This window comes from Pristis pectinata, chromosome 15, assembly GCF_009764475.1.
Source record: "Pristis pectinata isolate sPriPec2 chromosome 15, sPriPec2.1.pri, whole genome shotgun sequence".
Taxonomy (NCBI): domain Eukaryota; kingdom Metazoa; phylum Chordata; class Chondrichthyes; order Rhinopristiformes; family Pristidae; genus Pristis; species Pristis pectinata.
In genome coordinates, this window is record NC_067419.1 from 24,433,636 (window position 1) to 24,452,128 (window position 18,493).

At 39.5% G+C, this 18,493-nt stretch overlaps 1 protein-coding gene across 3 annotated transcripts in view; it reads left to right on the top strand.

The window, feature by feature from the left end:
- The window catches only part of LOC127578474 (coiled-coil domain-containing protein 91-like), a 121,811-nt gene that overhangs the window by 53,410 nt on the left and 49,908 nt on the right, over positions 1 to 18,493 (top strand). For all 3 annotated transcript variants that reach the window (XM_052030551.1, XM_052030550.1, XM_052030552.1), the window contains exons 8-10: positions 1,825 to 1,932; positions 13,862 to 13,954; positions 14,046 to 14,114. In XM_052030551.1, the coding sequence (XP_051886511.1) occupies positions 1,825 to 1,932; positions 13,862 to 13,954; positions 14,046 to 14,114 (270 nt within the window). The remainder of the gene's footprint in view (positions 1 to 1,824; positions 1,933 to 13,861; positions 13,955 to 14,045; positions 14,115 to 18,493) is intronic.

An 18,493-nucleotide genomic window follows, 5' to 3' on the forward strand; every position in this document is an offset into this window, starting at 1 on the left:
GAATTGTTGACATTTCAGATCAAAACCCTGCATCAGGACAATTCCTTTGCACTACATATGCTGCTCAACCTGCTAGGTTACTCCAGCAGATTGTCTGTTGCTCCAGATTCCAGCATCTGCAGTCTCGTGGCTCCATCTTGCCTTTCTAAATGCAGATAGATCCTCCCTCTTAGTATTCCCTCCAGTAACTTACCTACACTGATGTTAGGCTCACCAGCCTGTTGTTCCCTGCCTTGTCCTTGCGTCCCTCCTTAAATAAAGGGACACCATTATCCACCTTCCAGTCTTCTGTGGCTAAGGGAGATTTTTTTAAAAAGTTAATTCAATTGATTCCTGAGATGGCAGGGCAGGACTGTTATATAAGGAGTGATTGTTATCTGAGTTTATATTCACTGGAGTTTAAAGTATGAGAAGGGATTGATTGAAACATAAAATTCTGAAAGGACTGGACAGGTTGGAGGTAGGGGGGATATTTCCCCTGGCTGGCGTATTTAGATTGAGGGGTTACAGTCTTGGGTTACAGGGACAGAAGTTTAGGACTGAGTTGAAGAAAGGTTTCTCCACTCAGAAAGTGGTGAACCTCTGGAATTAGCTATTGCAAAGGGTTGTCAAGGTCCTGTTGCTGAATACACTTAAAAGGGGGTGGATAACTTTCTAGTTACAATAGGCATCAAAGGGGTATATGAGAGAGCAGGAATATGGTATTGGAAAAGATGATTATTCATATTGAATGTCAAAGTAGACATAAAGGGCTGAAAGACTTACTTTTCTTCCTACTTTCTATGTTTCTGTGATTTTTTCCTTTAGGAAAGAAGAATTGTTCAAATTACATTTAATTGAAATCTGTCTTGCATTGTTTTATTGGCTCAAATCTAATATGATTTTGTATGAATGGTGCAAAAAATGCCCCTAGTTGCTGCTGGCTGGCTATTGCAACTCAACATTGTCATCATTTTGTGCAATCTTTGAAATCTGGGATTTATTTTTAGGTTTCAGGTATTTTGTGACTGATGTACCTATGACGGAAAGAAATGTTGGACAACAACATGGTGAAATAACACTAATTTACCAAATGTTAAAATTAAAGATTGTATTTAGTGAAATTGGGATAGTCCAATGAATCCAGGGAATGGATGAGAGGAGTCGCATCCTTCAGAGCTATAGCCTTGCATTATAAAATATTTTCTAGGTCTTGGTACAGTCTGGTAGCTTTTATTTTGATGCCTTCGTACTTCTTTTTCCCTAAGATCAGACTCATGGACTGGATCTGCATGGGATACTCTTAATTGCTCTGCTGCACCCACACAATGGGGTGTCAGCCTCATTGCCTTTTATGCTCCACTTCTCGGAATTTCCATCTGCTTTTACTTGACGTTTTTAACATCATGCTGGCCCATGGGATTTAACAGCATGCAGATTTAATGTGTAGAGGATGTGGTATTTGTCAGTTAGTGAAATATGTCTGGTGGTTCTTTCTTCAGCAGGTTTCATTTGCCTGCGTTCTGTGTGGTCTGTCTTAAGTTCACTAAATCGAGCCCACTTTAGTCAAGTGAACCCAGTACCTTCCCAGCTGCCTGTGATGTGTCTGGGTTTGTAGGCGGTGCAGTCTTTGTAAAGGGAATGCTGACTGGGATATTAGGAATGCAGAAATAACCATTTATACAAGACTGAATTTTGTTACTTATTAACTTTTTAAATCAAGACTGATCTTTTCTGAAAGATGTGGATTTAATTTTATGCTTGTTTTTTAATGACTAAATTGGTGAAAAAAAACGTGTTTGGTGTGTTCAAAAGCTGTTTAACTTGGCTTGTTCTTTGTTCAAGGCATTAACAAAGTCTGCTGTACTGCAGCAGCAAGAAACAAGCAGAACATGTCTTCAATCAGCCATAGAAAAACAAATGCAGAAATGTGAAGAGTTGCTCACTGCTCAGGTAATATTGGCTGAGAACACAGACACCTTATTTCTTGTTTTCACCATGTGCGTTCAATAATCAGATGTGTTTGAAAATCTTAAATTTTACTTCATTTATTACCGTTGTCCTGATTATGTTTCTAACTTCTGATGTGTTTCTTCCACACAAGATGTTTACTAAAGTAGGTTTATAACTTCCAGTGGTTGGTAACAAGACAGATTCACCAACAACTTGCCTATAAATTAATTGAAATTAAGCCATTCATAAAATTTGCATCAGTTTGGCGCATTTAGCGAATCATACCCTCTGTACAACTCCAGTATAAGTTGATGTATTTGGGCCTTCTGAAGAGAGTTTCCTGCAGCCCCAGCTATATTCTGTCTTCAGTATAAGAAAAGAGATGGAAATTGTAGTTAATATATTGCCCCTTTCACTACCTCTGCATATCCCAAAACACTCCAGTCTCCGAAATACTTATGAAATGTTATTGCTGTTGTAATGAAATGTAGCAAATAACAGTGAGATGAAGGGCCAGGTATGGAGACACAAGAGACTGCAGATGCTGGAATCTGGAAAAACAAACTGCTGGAGGAACTCAGTGGGTCAGGCAGCATCTGTGGAAGGAAATAGTTGATATTTTGGGTCGAGACTGAAGGAGTATGGGGGAGATAGCTAATAGAAAGAGGCGAGGGGAAGGGGTGGAGCAAGAGCTCGTAAGCGATAGGTGTATCCAACTGAGGGAAGGATGACAGGCAGATGGAGGAGGGAAGAGTGGAAGTAGCGCCAGAGGCTGGGAGGTGATAGGTGGAGGCAACAAAGGGCTGCAGGTGATGGCGTCTGATAGGCGATGAAGGTGGAGTATAGAACCAGTTAAGGGAGGACGGGTGGGTGGGAGCCAGTGTGGGTAGTGCGTGAGTGATGGGCAGATGGCAGAGGTGGCGAAGGGAAAAGAAACAGGGTGATTGGGGGCTGGGGGGAGCGTTAGGTGTGTGCAGGAGGAACTGGGTTGATCAGGAGGACAGAAAAGGGAGAAGGGGGAGCAGATTACCTGAGATTGGAGAATTCAGTGTTCATGCCATTGGGTTGTAGACTATCCAGATGAAATATGAGGTGCTGTTCCTCAAGTTTGTGTTTGGTCTCACCCTGACAGTGGAGGAGGCAGAAGACAGATAGGTTGGTGTGGGACTGGGGAGAGTGATTAAAATAGCTTGCAGCTGGGAGCTCTAGGTGGCCATGGTAGACGGATGCTCGGCAAAGTGGTCACCTAGTCTGCGCTTGGTCTCACTGATGTAGAAGAGGCTGGATCAAGAGCACCGAATACAATAAACAAACATGTGAACCTCTGCCTCACCTGGAAGGGCTGTTTAGGCCCTGGACAGTGGTGAGGGAGGAGGTGTAGGGACAGGTTGTTACACACCACCGCACCCCCCCTCCCCCCCCCCCACCGAACGGTTGCAGGAAAAGTGTCTGGGGAGGGGGAAGGATGGGTGTAGAGGGATGAGTGGACCAAAGTGTCATGAGCAGAATTGTCCCTGCAGAAGGCAGAAATGGGTGTGCAGAAGAAGACATGGCTGGTGGTGATACCATGTTGCAGCTGGCAGAAATGTCAAAGCATGATGTGCTAGCTGTGTATGCTGGTGGAGCGAAAGGTAAGGACCAAGGAAACTCTATCCCTGTTCTGTCTGGGGGAAAGTGGGGTGAGAGCAGAATGCAGGTAATGTAGGAGAGGTGAGTATGGGCTCCATCAACCACATTAGGGGTGGGGGAGGATGCCCTGTTTTCTGAAAAAGGAGGACACCTATTTATCCTGTACTGGAAGGCCTCTTCTCGAGAACAGATGTGGTGGAGACAGAGAAACTCAGAGAAAGGAATGGTGTCCTTACAAGAAAGAAGGTGGGAGGAAGCTGTGTAGGCAGCTGTGGGAGTCGGTGGACTGGTAGTAAATGTTGGTGGATAGTTTGTCTCCTGAGATGGAGACAGAAAGATTAAGAAAGTGGAGAGAAGTGTCAGAAATGACCCAAGTGAATCTGAGGGCAGGGTGGAAGTTGGTAGTGGAGTTGATGAAGTTGGTGAGTTCAGTATGGACACAGGCAGCACCAAAGTGACTCTCATGGTATTTTTCTGACTTTCGCCCTCTCAAATTTCTGGTTGGTACGAAGCCCAAAAAATCAGTCTTTATATTTCTCCTTCAAAGAAAATTTGTCACTTTACTAGTTGTTTTACCTTATTCTGGGGTATGTTCTTTGCACCTGTGAAGTAAGTTGACAGTGGTTTAAAGTATTTAAAGTGTTTCTGCTAAAGTGGTACAGGCCAGTTCTACAACATTTAAAAATTTTATTGGTTCTAGAACTGTGGGGAAAAAAAATCTTCCTGCCGCCAATATTTTTTCTCACTTAGGTTGGCAGATAGAAATGGGTTACATTTTCCTTGTTCTCATTTGTTTTTGTGGAGACAGTACTGGTGGTGTTCTGCATGTGTTGACCAAGCTACTGTACAGCACTTTTTCTTGAAGCATGGTTGTTTGTTTAGTATAGTTCATACATTATAATCATTTATTTGACATCTTTAACAAATAAGCAGCTTCATTTAATAAACCTTTTCTTAAAGAAGTCATTGTGAGTGCATTATTAAATTCGATTTGGATAATAGCATTTATTAGGTGCTGAGGTTTTCTCAATTTGTAGTAGAAATATAAAATAATCTTTAAAGTTATCAAGCAGATGTCAAAATATAAACAGCAAAGTTAACTACCTAATGACTGAACGGTACATTAATTTTAACATTATCAAAGGGGTTTGGTTTACTCCCAGTAGCTTTCAAATAACGCTAATGATTTTTGCCATTGTACCATGAGAAATTCATGGAAAGAAATTCACAAGTTTGTTCAAAGAACATTTAACTTGACAGAAACTGGAGGAGACAAATTGTCTGTATTAAGGTTTTAAGAACTTATGGGGGGGGGTGAGTATATGGTTTCTGATTTTTTTTTGACAGGGATTTTTCAGAGTTAGAGATTATACTAAACTGGGTAGGCAGCAGCAGCAGACTTGGGAAAGGTAGCTTGGTTGATTAAACTATAGTCAGAACAACAATAGATAAAATGGAAAAGAAAATGTACTGAAGTAGATAATGATGAAGTGGAGAACCTTGAGAATATTAGACTCCATTCTCAACATGTACAAATGAAGGGGAGGAGCCATCAATAGCAATTTGCTACCTTGCAAAAGGAGATGAAAATAAATAAAGCTCAGTTTGCCTCTCATATGCATGCAAAATATTACATCATACTATTTGAGAAAGAGCACGGAAATTCTCCTGTTGACCTAATCAACACTTGTTCCTCAACCAATATCACTGTTAGATTAACTGCTTATGTATAACAGTAGGATTTGAAGGACTTTGTGCGCAAATTGGTTGCCTAAGTTAAAACAAGTCTAAAAAATATGTAGGGACATACTGCAGCTGTGAAAGAAAAACTTATGGATTCTGTTTATCAATTGTGGAATGTGTGCACTGTACATGGATATACAGTACCTGGAAGTTACAACATGGAAACATGCCATATTACCCAACCAGTTGCTATCCATAGAGAGACACGAGATTCTGTAGATGCTGGAATCTGGAACAACACACAAAATGCTGGAGGAATTCAGCAGGTCATAAATGCTGCCTGGCCTGCTGAGTTCCTCCAGCATTTTGTGTGTGTTGCTCCAATTCCTATGCATCCTGTCTTGGAGGGTGAAATTGGAAAATTCAATGTTTACATCTTTGGGTTGTAGACTACCCAGGTGGAATATGAGGTTTTGTTCCTCTACTTTATGTTGGGCCTCACCCTGGCAGTGGAGGAGGAGAAGTATGGAAATATACTGTAGCTATGATTGAGGTCTCAGAAGCACAAAGGAAGGCAGGTATCAGCCCTGCCAGTTTTGTGCCAGGTATTCAATCTTTATCTTCGAAAACCCTTTTCCTTATTTGGTTGGTGGAAGACTTGTGTTTGCAGATGTTGATTGTAAGGCCAGTCCTCTTGTCTGCTTCAGTGAATGTGCCACTGATGGCTTGGAGCTTGACCTCCTGAGCCTGCAAAAATGAAAACATTGTCTGCATACTGCAGCATGAATACCCAGCTTCAGGCAACCTTATTTCTGGGGGGGGGGGGGCTAGTTGTAGGTTGAACACTTCCCATTAGTTCTGAAGATTAGCTCCACTGTTGTGGGATGTTTGTTGGAGTTGAGATGCAATATTATTGCAAGAAAGTTTAAAAATATTGGGGCACAATGCAGTCTTGTTTGACACCAATGAGTATGTTCTGTTGAAGACCTGTTGGTTAATATGCTTTAAAGGCTTGCATGCTTTTGTTGAGAAACTGTAAGATAGAGATGAATTTCAATGGGCAGCTGAATTTGAATAGGCCGTTCCACGGTTCCTTCTAATTGATGGTGTCAGAGGCTTTAGTGAGTATTCCATTCCAGGTTCCTTTGGTTTTCCTATTGTGGCATGTTTGTTCTATAAATTCTGGAACCATTTGACTTGTGTCCAAATTATTCATTTGCATTATGAACAGATATTGTCCCTGAGCTGAAGCCTAAGGGACAACACTGCTATTACTTTAGAAAGACTGCCTTAAACTTGTTCTCCTTCCAAGCAAGTCCACGTACAAAACGAACCATATTTACTCCCTATCATTGTAGTATTAAGCATCCATGCAGATTGGGAAGGTTTAGAAACCAAGCAGCGGATGGTGGAATTAAGATAGATAAATCCATGCAACTTAATAGTACGGTACATAAATTTTCTACTGCTTTACAATCCAAGAGGGAATTAGCAAACAAAATTGTATAAATATTTTAGGAAATATCCAGGTCTGTAATGACTAGATCTTCCTTTGAGGATCGCAATAAAGAAGTGGGCCAGTTGATGGTCATTAACAAGTACTGTTGTATCTTGGGTTATTTGAAGGCAAAATTTCCAGGCAGTGACTTATTTGATTTTAAGTTTTCCGTGTAAGGTTGGATCCAATTTAAGTGAGAACAAGCCCTACTTGATTTTTTTTCATTTAACAGTTGATTAGACAATTAAGTAGAACTAGTTTGAGTGAACTTTGTTCTAAGTAGAAATTTCTGTTGGGCTGAAAGTATTGCCTTAGACGACTGAAACTTAGGGCCATGGACTCATACAAAACAGAAACAAAATGTGTTCATGAGTAAAATTGTATAATATTAGTAACTGTAATGTGAGACGAGACTCTTTTATGCAATCAAGGGGCAAGGGCTCTGTTTGTCAAAAGAAACAGCCATTGATTACAAAAGAGAGAGGGGATGGAGAAAATAAATCCGAGAAAAAGCATGCAGAAATGCAAAAAACACAGCTAGTGGCAGTACTAAAAATAACCAAATCCAACAAAATGAAAGTTAAGAGATTGACAAGAAATTTGTAAGTGTTAGCATAATCAAGATGTAATGTATATTTATGTTAGGAGGCATTAATAATCAGGTACAAATTGATTTGGTGTGAATAAAAACACAGAATGGGAAGACAGGTTAAATCACTATTTGCAATGGAGAAATACTAGTTGTTCCATGGAAGTTAATGTTGAATTGGGGTAAAGGACTCAGCAAAATTGACATGATCGTAATGATGACTCTAAAGAAAGACAAGTCCCTAGGGCAAGAAGGTTTCTAACATAGAGTTTTAAGAGATGAAAATATTGCATATGCCATAAGTGTAATCTTTCAAAGTTTTGTCAGTTTAGGAATCATTCCTTTAGTTTGGAAAATTGCTCAGATCACCTTATTATTTTTAAAAAAAAGTTGATTGAGAAACCGTGGAATTATAAACCACTCTGTCTAAAACCAGTTGTTGGAAAATTGCTGGAGTGTGTAATTAAAGAGAGTGAATTATCATTATTAATATTTTTAGCAGATCGTATAGAATCAGTGTGGATGTGTAAACGATGATTCATTCCTGACAGATGAAATTAAAATCTTTGAAGATATGACTGAAGTATTGGAAGAGAAAATGTCTATAAATGCTACTGGTATGGACTTCCAGAAGGCATTTGATGAAGTCCTTCTTAAGAGACAATTAACTGAAATTGAAATTCATGGAATTAAGAACAGATTATTGACTTAAAATATTGATTGAGAGACTTGAGACAAAGTGGAGATGATGAGTGGTTAGACCAAATACCTTTATGCCCAAAAAGGTCCGTATCAATGCCACAACTATTCATAATATTTATTAAATACTTAAATTATGGGGTAGAGAACTATATATATGTTTATGTCTTGGTGCTTTGCATTGTAAGCAACTTTAAGTAGAAACATTAAAATTTGTGGTACTAATGGATATAAGTAGGTAAAACGGACAAATTTCATGGTCTGAACTCGTCATTCTTCTTTAACCTAGGATGAATAAATCTGAGTACTTTCTGATTAAAGAAAAGCAAGCAACATTGGAAGTCCAGACATTTGGGGTTCAAGTTACATGATACTGAAAATACCAAAAAAATATAGTGAGTAGTTTTTAGAGCACTGGAATTATTATGTGGGTGGATTTTATCCACAGCTTATGTGGTTCCCAAGTACCACTCCTCAGGAGAGATTTATTATCCTTGTAGAGAGTGCAGCATTGATTTACCAGAATGTTGCCTGTACTCTCATAGGTGAAATTAGAGGAATTGTGTAGAGTTGTTTCCTTAGAAAATGAAGATTTCAAAATATGAAGAGAAGAAGCTAGTGGGACTTGTGGAGAGACTATTTTTGCTGATTGTTTTGGGGGTGGGAGGATCTAGGTTGAGAAACTTAGTCTGAAAATGGTAGCAGAGTGGTTGGCAAACATTTCCACTTCCAAAAGGTTGTAGAAATTTGGAATTCCAGCTCACAAATGGAACAGTGTTAGCTCAGTTGTTAATTTGGGGGAAATACATCTTTATTGTGATAGAGATGAGGGAAATTTCAGACAGTATAGTGACTTGAGTTGCAGATCAGCCACGATTTCATTGAATGGTAAAGCTGGCACAAAACCTGCCATATTCATAGACCCATGTTATTTGCTGTAAAATTGTATTTATTTGCTGGAAGAAACTCTTCTTATTTTTGAGGCACTTACTTTCAGCTAGTGTCGTCAGTTGATGCATCAATTTTCTTAACTGTTGCTGCTCTAAAATTTAATAATATAGTATTTTCTGATGTCAGAACACTTGCATTGATACACTTGAGCCAGTTCAGTGCATCTGCACCACTGCATCATGAAAAGATTGTGTCACAATGTTTGAACGATGAAGTATATTGACTCATTATCTATTCGCAGAACTGCCACTTCTTTTTTTTAAAAAAGATGTAGAACTATTTATATATGTTTTTTTCTTCCTGTCTGCTATTTTAACATCCAAATCTGTTTTCCATACCACACTCAAATGGGTTGACAGGAAGCACAGGAGTGTGTCAGTTTATGATTGGGCTCCCTAATGGTATAATGTAAGAGTGCATATGGAGAGCAGGGAACTCCAGCTGGCTGCAATGTTTCCAGCTAATCAGTCAGTTATTTGTCCATTGTTTCTGCTGCCTCAGGCCTTGCTTTACCCTGATGCACTAATTTTTACATTACATCAGAGCAGCTGTTATTTAAGCTATGACATTTTTAGCATGCATTAATCTCTGCTTCAGTATCTATTTTCCTGCTGCTTCTGGTGAAAACAATTAACTATTGATATCTGATATTAGACTGGATTCCCTTTTGGAAAAGGTGTGCATATCACCTGATTATTGTTTAATTCTATATATAAAAAAACATCCAAAATCATTGTTTTGGCTCAAGGAAGCAATGCTAAATGTTTGCAGTATTCTAGTAGTTTTTGTCAAAAAGGAAAAAAAGTTTGCTTTTATTTTGTCATTATTTCTCAGTGAGCATTCGTGTTTCCTCACCCCTGGATTGAGCGTGCAAAGTACTGGATTCAGCATACTGCTTCTGCAGAATACTTATCCTACTTTAAGAATATGTAAAATATAATAAATAAATGTAAAAATATTGGCAATTTTCATTATTTTTAAATGAACAGATGGCATCTATGGTTAACTGAAAAATCCACAATTCCTCCCTTCCCTTCCATTCTTCCACTGTTCAACTTTGATTGTAGCCAGCATCACACTAAATTGACATTTTTTAACCAACCAACTTCCTCCTAAAATGTCCCAGTGCAGTTGCTATCAAAACAATTGCCAATGCAGATATATTTATGTTTGCAAGGTGGCAAATTATACACAGGGCGTTATGTTGAATTTGTATTTTCTTCTGACTTATCCAATTTTAATGATTAATTTATACCATTGAATATTATAGTTGTGTTTGTATTTTGTTTTAATTAATAATTAATACTTGAATATTTTATTCCATTGTAAACTTTACCCTCTATCCAAAAGAAATTTTCCATATCTCAATGTTTTAAAGATAAAAGGTCTGCCTTCGTTTAGAGGGAAAGTCTGGTATGATTTACTGGAAATAGTAAAACCAAATAAATGGTTCTCTGGAGTGTTTTGCAGACTCTAAATGTTAGAATGTGTTATGATGAAGATTGTATTGACAAGCTGCTGTTCCACATGTGTTTAACTTGGAAGTGCCATCTAAATACAACTTATGTTATACAGTACAACTCTAAGGGAGTTTTTAGCTGGATTTATAAAACAAAGCTGAAAGAATAAATAGTTACTTGCCTTGTTCTTCATATTGAGGTCTTTTTCTTACAGTTGCTTTGACATTGTTGCACCATATAATGCTTATGAGACAAAAGCCATAAACTCCATCTTATCTGTTCCCTTTTCCCATTGCCCCAATGTTTTTGTTTCTGTCATTTTCTCAGTAAGCAGCAGGTTGAGGGGATGACACCATTTGAAAACAGTGAGATTAGGCTGTTGAATGGATGGACAAGACTACAGTTTTGCACAAATAATGTTTTTGAAGGCAATAACATTTCATTAAATAACCTGTTCTAATCCGTATCATGACTGGATGTAAATTCTGTAAAGAAGTAAGTATTTCCAACCACTTAGAAGTAATTGCATAGCTTGGAGAAACAATACAATATAATGGCAATAAAGACCTGGAAAGTGGCACCCTGTTAAACCAATGTTGATTTTGATATTCTGTTCAAAGGAGGTGGGGGTAGGAAGTTTGGACAGATCCTAAACTTTCAGATGCTCGGGAAACTTCCAGGTAGAAGTAGAGAAGCCCTGAAAGAGATTGGCAACGAAGATCATTTCCACAAGTCATGTCTCAGGGATCTGGTACCCAGTACTGGAAGAAGTTTGGTGATCAAGGTCAATGTGAGCACCAAAAAAGCTCATCTGCCAGTAAATGCACCACCACACTTGCACACTACATTATGCACCATACCTTCATGATTCAGTCATCAACAATATCCATCAGCCATCTCTCGTCCCTAGCAACAGAATGTTCTCACACAAAGAGTTAATCATCCTTTGCAACACTTGCAAGCGTCTACTCCTAGTATGTTATAGTATGTGCTTCTAAGCATTTAGCTATTTCTGCCTCATCACACTTGAGTTTAGTTCTTCCCACTTCCACTTCCCTTTCATTGAGATAGCAACTTTCCCATCTACAGACAGAGCACTCCAGGCAGGAGTGTATATGGCTAAGTGTGGATCACATTCTTGATTATGGTACAGGGAATCTGATTATAATTGGCAATTGGTTTTGCCCATCAATTGCATGGTGATTAAAATATGAGTTATGCAATTATATTTCTAGGTTAAAGTGTTAGAATAAATAGATGTTATTTGAAGAATGGTTGGAAGTGGTATATTATTGTCACTGTTTTATCCACCTTTGATTGCAGTATATGTGATAAAACTTGTTTTTGTGCACTTCACTGAGAACTTTTGCTATATATGATTGTACAATAAAAGAAGCAAAAAAGAAGATATTATCTCAGAGGAAAAATGTTTATTAGTTCATTAGGTTCAACAAAGCCAAATGTTCAGAGTAAATGCAAGCCTGTCTAGAATTTCCAGGAAGATTTTGTACTTGTTTGCATAAGGCCTGGTATAGAATTGCCAGCTCTTGAAGCCCCAAGTGGGTCCCTGGAGAAAGTTTTCTGCTAGAAAGCTGACTGCCAGCTGCTCAGTAAGGTCTTGTGCAGTGCATGGCCCTTCTGATTTGCCTCTGCCTCCAAAGTTGCGTTGATAATGTTCTGATGCATTCAGGTTTACAGACGTCAACTTAACCCAAATTAAGTTTTAATTTCTTTTTGGTTTTTATTTAAGAATTACAAATCTGGGAAACGAACAATTAAAGCAACTCAATAAAATAAAAAGTACATGAGATTGAATTTATTCCCCTCTCTCTAGTTAATTCTTCTCTGTAAAAATCAGGTTGTCCATTCCAAGGATCAGTTGGCAGCTTATTCCTCAAGTCAGAAATTCCTAATGAGAAATTCCTCCTAAAATGTCATTTCATTTTCTATTTCATCTGTTTTAAAATCAAGGCACCTTTCAGCCACTTGATCTTTTGGGGTTAGGTAGGTGTTCAGTTGGAAGAGAGACAGCAGGATTTGACAAGGAGGTTGGAGAGGAAGAAAAAATTGACAGAAAAATCCTTATTTCCTTCCAACTTGTAGCACATTTTATGGCTCTTTTACTTTCTAGATCCTTTGCTTATATTGACTACAGAAGAACTGCAAGAGGGTTTCTGTTATTGCATTATCAGATGGGAAGAATATGCAGATTATCTGGGAGGCAAGTCGTCACAGCCAGAGGGCATGTGTGTGTTCTCAGAGCTTTGGAGAACCATTGCATTCTGCTGAAGTACTTCCTCCTTCCCATGAACTTTGTTGCTTAATAAATACTGTCTTGCACTGTTTATAATGGTTAAGTGACCATTCAATATTAACATATTTGGTAAGAATATGAAATAAAAGTATAAGCGGAAGTTTCATGTGGGTCTTGAGCTTATACACCAGGGAATTTAGTTTTACTATCATCCAACATAAACTTAAGGAATGACTTGCATATTATCACAGTCACTACATTAGGAAACAAGCAGGGTGAGAACACCATCAAGTCCTTGATACAGAACCAATCTGCTTCTTTAATCTTTTTATGAATGAAATATGTTTGTTTCTTTCTGAATATTTTCTCTATCATTTCTTACATCTTTACACAATTGAGTTTGAAGGAGGCATTGAAGTCCAGACATTTTTAATATTGTTATGGCTCAAATATGTAATACTTTACCAAGGTTTTAATATGTATCAACTTGTTTAAATGGGGAAGTATATGTACTAAATGTAATCTATTAATCACAATAAAGCTGATTTTAGTCCTACTGATGAACAGGGATGCAATGGTAAGCAATTATGTTCGAGGTTATCCACCAGAAAACTGTCCAAATCTTCAGCTGCAGTTTTTTTTGTGCTTCTGATTCTGTGCCATTATCAAAAATTGGTAGAATTCAATTTTAAATTTAAGCAGACTAAAATTTTAATGCATGCCTGAATGTGAAAGTTATGTGGCTTTTCCTGCTGTGCGGGAGATGATCTGGGTCTGCCAAAAAGACCCAAACAGCTAAGTTTTCCACTTTCCTTTATGGGGTAGAAGTACCTCTTCAAGAACCACAGTGAAAATTGAGCCCTTCATTCCTACTTAACCAGTCCAGAACTGCTTGTCCCCTATTCATCGCTGGATTATCTAGTGTTTGACAACTGCTTTCCATCCACCTTCAGGTATGAAGAGATGTGAAATGGTCTGGTAACATGTTAACAAGGCTCAGGGAGGGTATTTGAAACCTATCTGAAGTTATAATAGACCCCAGACTATTTGGCACATTTCTTATTTTGAATAAGCTGCTTTTATAATTTAAAATCATTTAATACTTTATCTGAAACTCACATTTTGTGTGATTTGCTGCTGACACTGTCAACTGTATGATCCTACAGCATGAGCAGTTTGTTGAATTACTGGAAAAAGAAAAATGTGCACTGCAAGACAAGATAAAAGAAGCTTTGGAGGAACAAACAAAACAGCATAAGGTGAAGTTCTGGTTCTCTTCAAAAAAAAAACCTTTAATATTGTTCTTGGCCACGAAATAAAAACCTGAACATTCTGACAAATTATTTACAGGACGTACTTGAAAAGTGTGTGGTCGAAGAAAGGCTACGAAGCACGGAGGCAATGGAAAAAGTTGTACAGGTATTTTGATAATCAGTTTTGCCTACCAAAAGACCTGTAATACTCCCCTTTTTAAAGGAGAGATGTTCTTCCTTGTAGATCCCTTTTCATCTTCCTTTATACATTGCAATATTGCATTAATCTATTAGATGTATAATTTCCCAGAACAGGTCCTCCCTAGATTTATGGTAGTGTTTTGTTCCTGTGAACTGTTTGTAACAGTTTGCAAGTCGGAAGTGCAGCCACAAAAAGTGTTCCAACACAGCAGAAGATACTTGCAGCCCTTCAGCAGTCAGCAAACCCATACTGCTTGTCTCCCAAGGGTTTGCCCTTATGTACGGACTGTACATAAATTGGCCGTTCGTAAGCTAGGGAGGACCTGTAATCAACTGTCATAACCTTGCAAAAATACGAGTCTTTTAATTTTATGCTTCATCTTTGTTAATCATTATCTATTAGCATATTTTATACTACTAAACAAAACTTCTGTTTTTAGTTAATCAAAAACGTAGAGTTTTCATTTAATGTAAAATTAAAATTAAATTCTGATATCAATATTCTTTAATGTTATGAGCAGTGATTATCTTATTCTATCAACCTTTTTTGTATTCTCCAGATAATATGAAAATAATTAGGAATGGATAGTTAGGTTTGTTTCACAGTGAGCAGTATTTGGGTAATAGTCAGCACAATGTACTTGAAGTGCTTCAAAAACTCAAGTTTAATCTTCCTTCTGCAAGAAGGATTTTTGCCTGTGCTATCTTATTTGATTCCTGAATCCACATTGGTTGATTTTAAAAAGCTTATTGAATTCTACAAGATTTGCACATAAAATATCTGATGAAAGAAGGTGCAGTGAAGGTTCACTTTGAGTTCCAGAATGCAAGGTCCAACTGCAATTGCTTGTAGTTAATTACCAATGTATCTGCATCTCATTTCAGTTGTGGACTTCTTGTAATAGTTTATCAGTTTGTCATTTTACAGGGAAAAGAATAATTTGATGTGATCAAGCCTTAATTCTCTTGCCTTGTCCCAAATGGCCAGAATTAAAATAATCTGCAAAAGGCCGAGCTCTTTCACCTTGTCTCCTTGTAGATATACTGTATATGCTGTAATGACCCTATTACAAAAATATTATGTTGGAAACCTAGTACTTAATTTATGGAAACAATAATGGAGGTTAATTAATGTTATGTGCCTTTAGGTTGACATCATTACATGTAAAACAACACCAGTCATTTACTTATAGAACCATAGAAAAATACAGCACAATACAGGCCCTTCAGCCCACCATGTTCTGCTGCCCTTCAAACCACACCTAAAACTATCTAATCCCTTCCTCCCACATATCCTTCTATCTTAAATTCCTCCATATGCTTATCTAACAATCTCTTGAACTTGTCCGATGTATCAGCCTCCACCACCACCCCAGGCAGCGCATTCCATGCACCAACCACTCTCTGGGTGAAACACCTCCCTCAGACATCTCCCTTGAACTTCCCACCCACTACCTTAAAGCCATGTTCTCTTGTTTTGAGCATTAGTGCCCTGGGAAAGAGGCGCTGGCTGTCCACTCTATCTATTCCTCTCAATATCTTGTATACCTCTATCATGTCTTCCCTCAGCCTTCTTCTCTCCAATGAGAACAGCCCTAGCTCCTTTAGTCTCTCCTCATAATCCATACTCTCTAATCCAGGCAGCATCCTGGTAAATCTCCTCTGCATCCTTTTCAACGCCTCCACATCCTTCCTATAATGAGGCGACCAGAACTGGACACAGTACTCTAAGTGTGGCCTAACCAGAGTTTTGTAAAGCTGCATCATCACTTCGCGGCTCTTAAACTCGATCCCCCGACTTATGAAAGCTAACATCCCATAAGCTTTCTTAACTACCCTATCCACCTGTGAGGCGACTTTCAGTGATCTGTGGATATGGACCCCCAGATCCCTCTGCTCCTCCACACTGCCCAGAATCCTGCCATTTACCTTGTACTCCGCCTTGGAGTTTGTTCTTCCGAAGTGTACTATCTCACACTTCTCTGGATTGAACTCCATCTGCCACTTGTCAGCCCAGCTCTGCATCCTATCAATATCCCTCTGCAAGCTTCGACAGCCGTCCACACTATCCACAACACCACCAATCTTTGTGTCATCTGCAAACTTGTTAACCCAGCCTTCCACCCCCTTATCTAAGTCGATAATAAATATCACAAAAAGTAGAGGTCCCAGAACTGATCCCTGTGGGACACCACTAGTCACAGCCCTCCAATCTGAATGCACTCCCTCCAATCTGAATGCACTCCCTCCACCACAACCCTCTGCTTTCTACAGGCAAGCCAATTCTGAATCCACAGGGCCAAGCCTCCCTGGATCCCTTGGCCTCTGACCTTCTGAAGAAGCCTACCATGCGGAACTTTGTCAAACGCCTTACTAAAATCCATGTAGACCACATCCACTGCACTACCCTCATCAATCTTCCTGGTCACTTCCTCAAAGAACCCTATCAGGCTTGTGAGGCAAGATCTTCCCTTCACAGAGCCATGCCGGCTGTCCCTAATCAGTCCATGATTCTCTAAATGCTTATAGATCCTATCTCTTAGAATCCTTTCTAACAGCTTACCCACCACAGACGTAAGGCTCACCGGCCTGTAATTCCCTGGACTATCCCTACTACCCTTTTTGAATAAGGGGACAACATTCGCCACCCTCCAATCCTCCGGTACCATCCCCGTGGACAATGAGGACTCAAAGATCCTAACCAATGGTTCAGCAATCTCCTCCCTCGCCTCACGAAGCAGCCTGGGGAATATTCCGTCAGGCCCCGGGGACTTACCTGTCCTAATATTTTCTAACAAATCCAACACATCCTCTCTCTTAATATCTACATACTCTAGAACATTACCCTCACCAACACTGTCCTCAGCATCGTCAAGACCCCTCTCCTTGGTGAATACTGAAGGGAAGTATTCATTGAGAACCTCACCCACTTCCACAGCTTCCAGGCACATCCTCCCACCTTTGTCTTTAATCGGACTTACCTTTATCGTAGCCAACCTTCTGCTCTTTACGTACGAGAAAAAAGCCTTGGGATTCTCCTTAACCCTACTCGCCAAAGCCTTTTCATTGTACCCTTCTCGCTTTCCTCAGCCCTTTCTTAAATTCCTTCCTTGCTACTCTATATTCCTCATGAGCCCTGTCTGATCCTTGCTGCTTACACCTTATGTATGCTGCCTTCTTCTTCCTAACTAGTTGTTCCACCTCTCTCGTCACCCACGGTTCCTTCACGCTGCCATTCTTTCTCTGCCTCACCGGGACAAATTTATCCCTAACATCCTGCAAGAGATCCCTGAACAACGACCACATCTCCATAGTACATTTCCCTTCAAAAATGTCATCCCTATTTACACTCCCAAGTTCTCGCCTTATAGCCTCGTAATTCGCCTTTCCCCAATTAAATATCTTCCTGTCCTCTTTGGTCCTATCCCTGTCCATGACAATTCTAAAGGTTATGGAGCAATGGTCACTGTCCCCCAAATGGTCACCCACCAATAGATCTGTCACCTGTCCTGGTTCATTACCTAAAACTAGATCTAACATGGCATTCCCTCTAGTCGGCCTGTCAACATACTGTGTCAGGAATCCGTCCTGGATACACTTAACAAACTACGCCCTGTCTAAACCCTTGGCACTAAGTAGGTGCCAATCAATATTTGGAAAGTTGAAGTCTCCCATTATTTTCACATCTTTCCAAAAACTGCCTCCCAATCTGCTCCTCAGTATCCCTACTGCTACCGGGGGGCCTATAGAATACTCCCAGGAGGGTAACTGTCCCTTTCTTTTTCCTAACTTCCACCCTTATTGACCCTAGAGAGGATCCTTCTACATTATCTACCCTTTCTGCAGCTGTAACGGTGTCCCTGACCAGTACCGCCACCCCTCCTCCTCTTCTCCCCCCCTCCCTATCCCTTTTAAAACACTGAAAACCAGGAATATTCAATATCCATTCCTGCCCTGATGTCAGCCATGTCTCTGTAATAGCCACAATATCATAGTCCCATGTACTTATCCAAGCTCTCAGTTCATCTCCCTTATTCCTGATGCTTCTCGCATTTAAATGCACTTTAGCCCATCCACCTTACTACCTTTATAGCCTGTGCTCTGCTTCTCCTTCCTCAAAGCCTCTCTACTGTCAGATCTGACTTTCCCCCATCCCCTTCTTCCTCTGACCAACTCCTCCGGTTCCCTTCCCCCTCGCAATCTAGTTTAAACCCTCCTGAACCACCATAGCAAACCTGGCCACAAGGATATTGGCCCCTCTCAGGTTTGGGTGTAACCAGTCCTCTCTGTACAGGTCCCACCTTCCCCAGAAGAGATCCCAATAATCCAAAAATCTAAAACCCT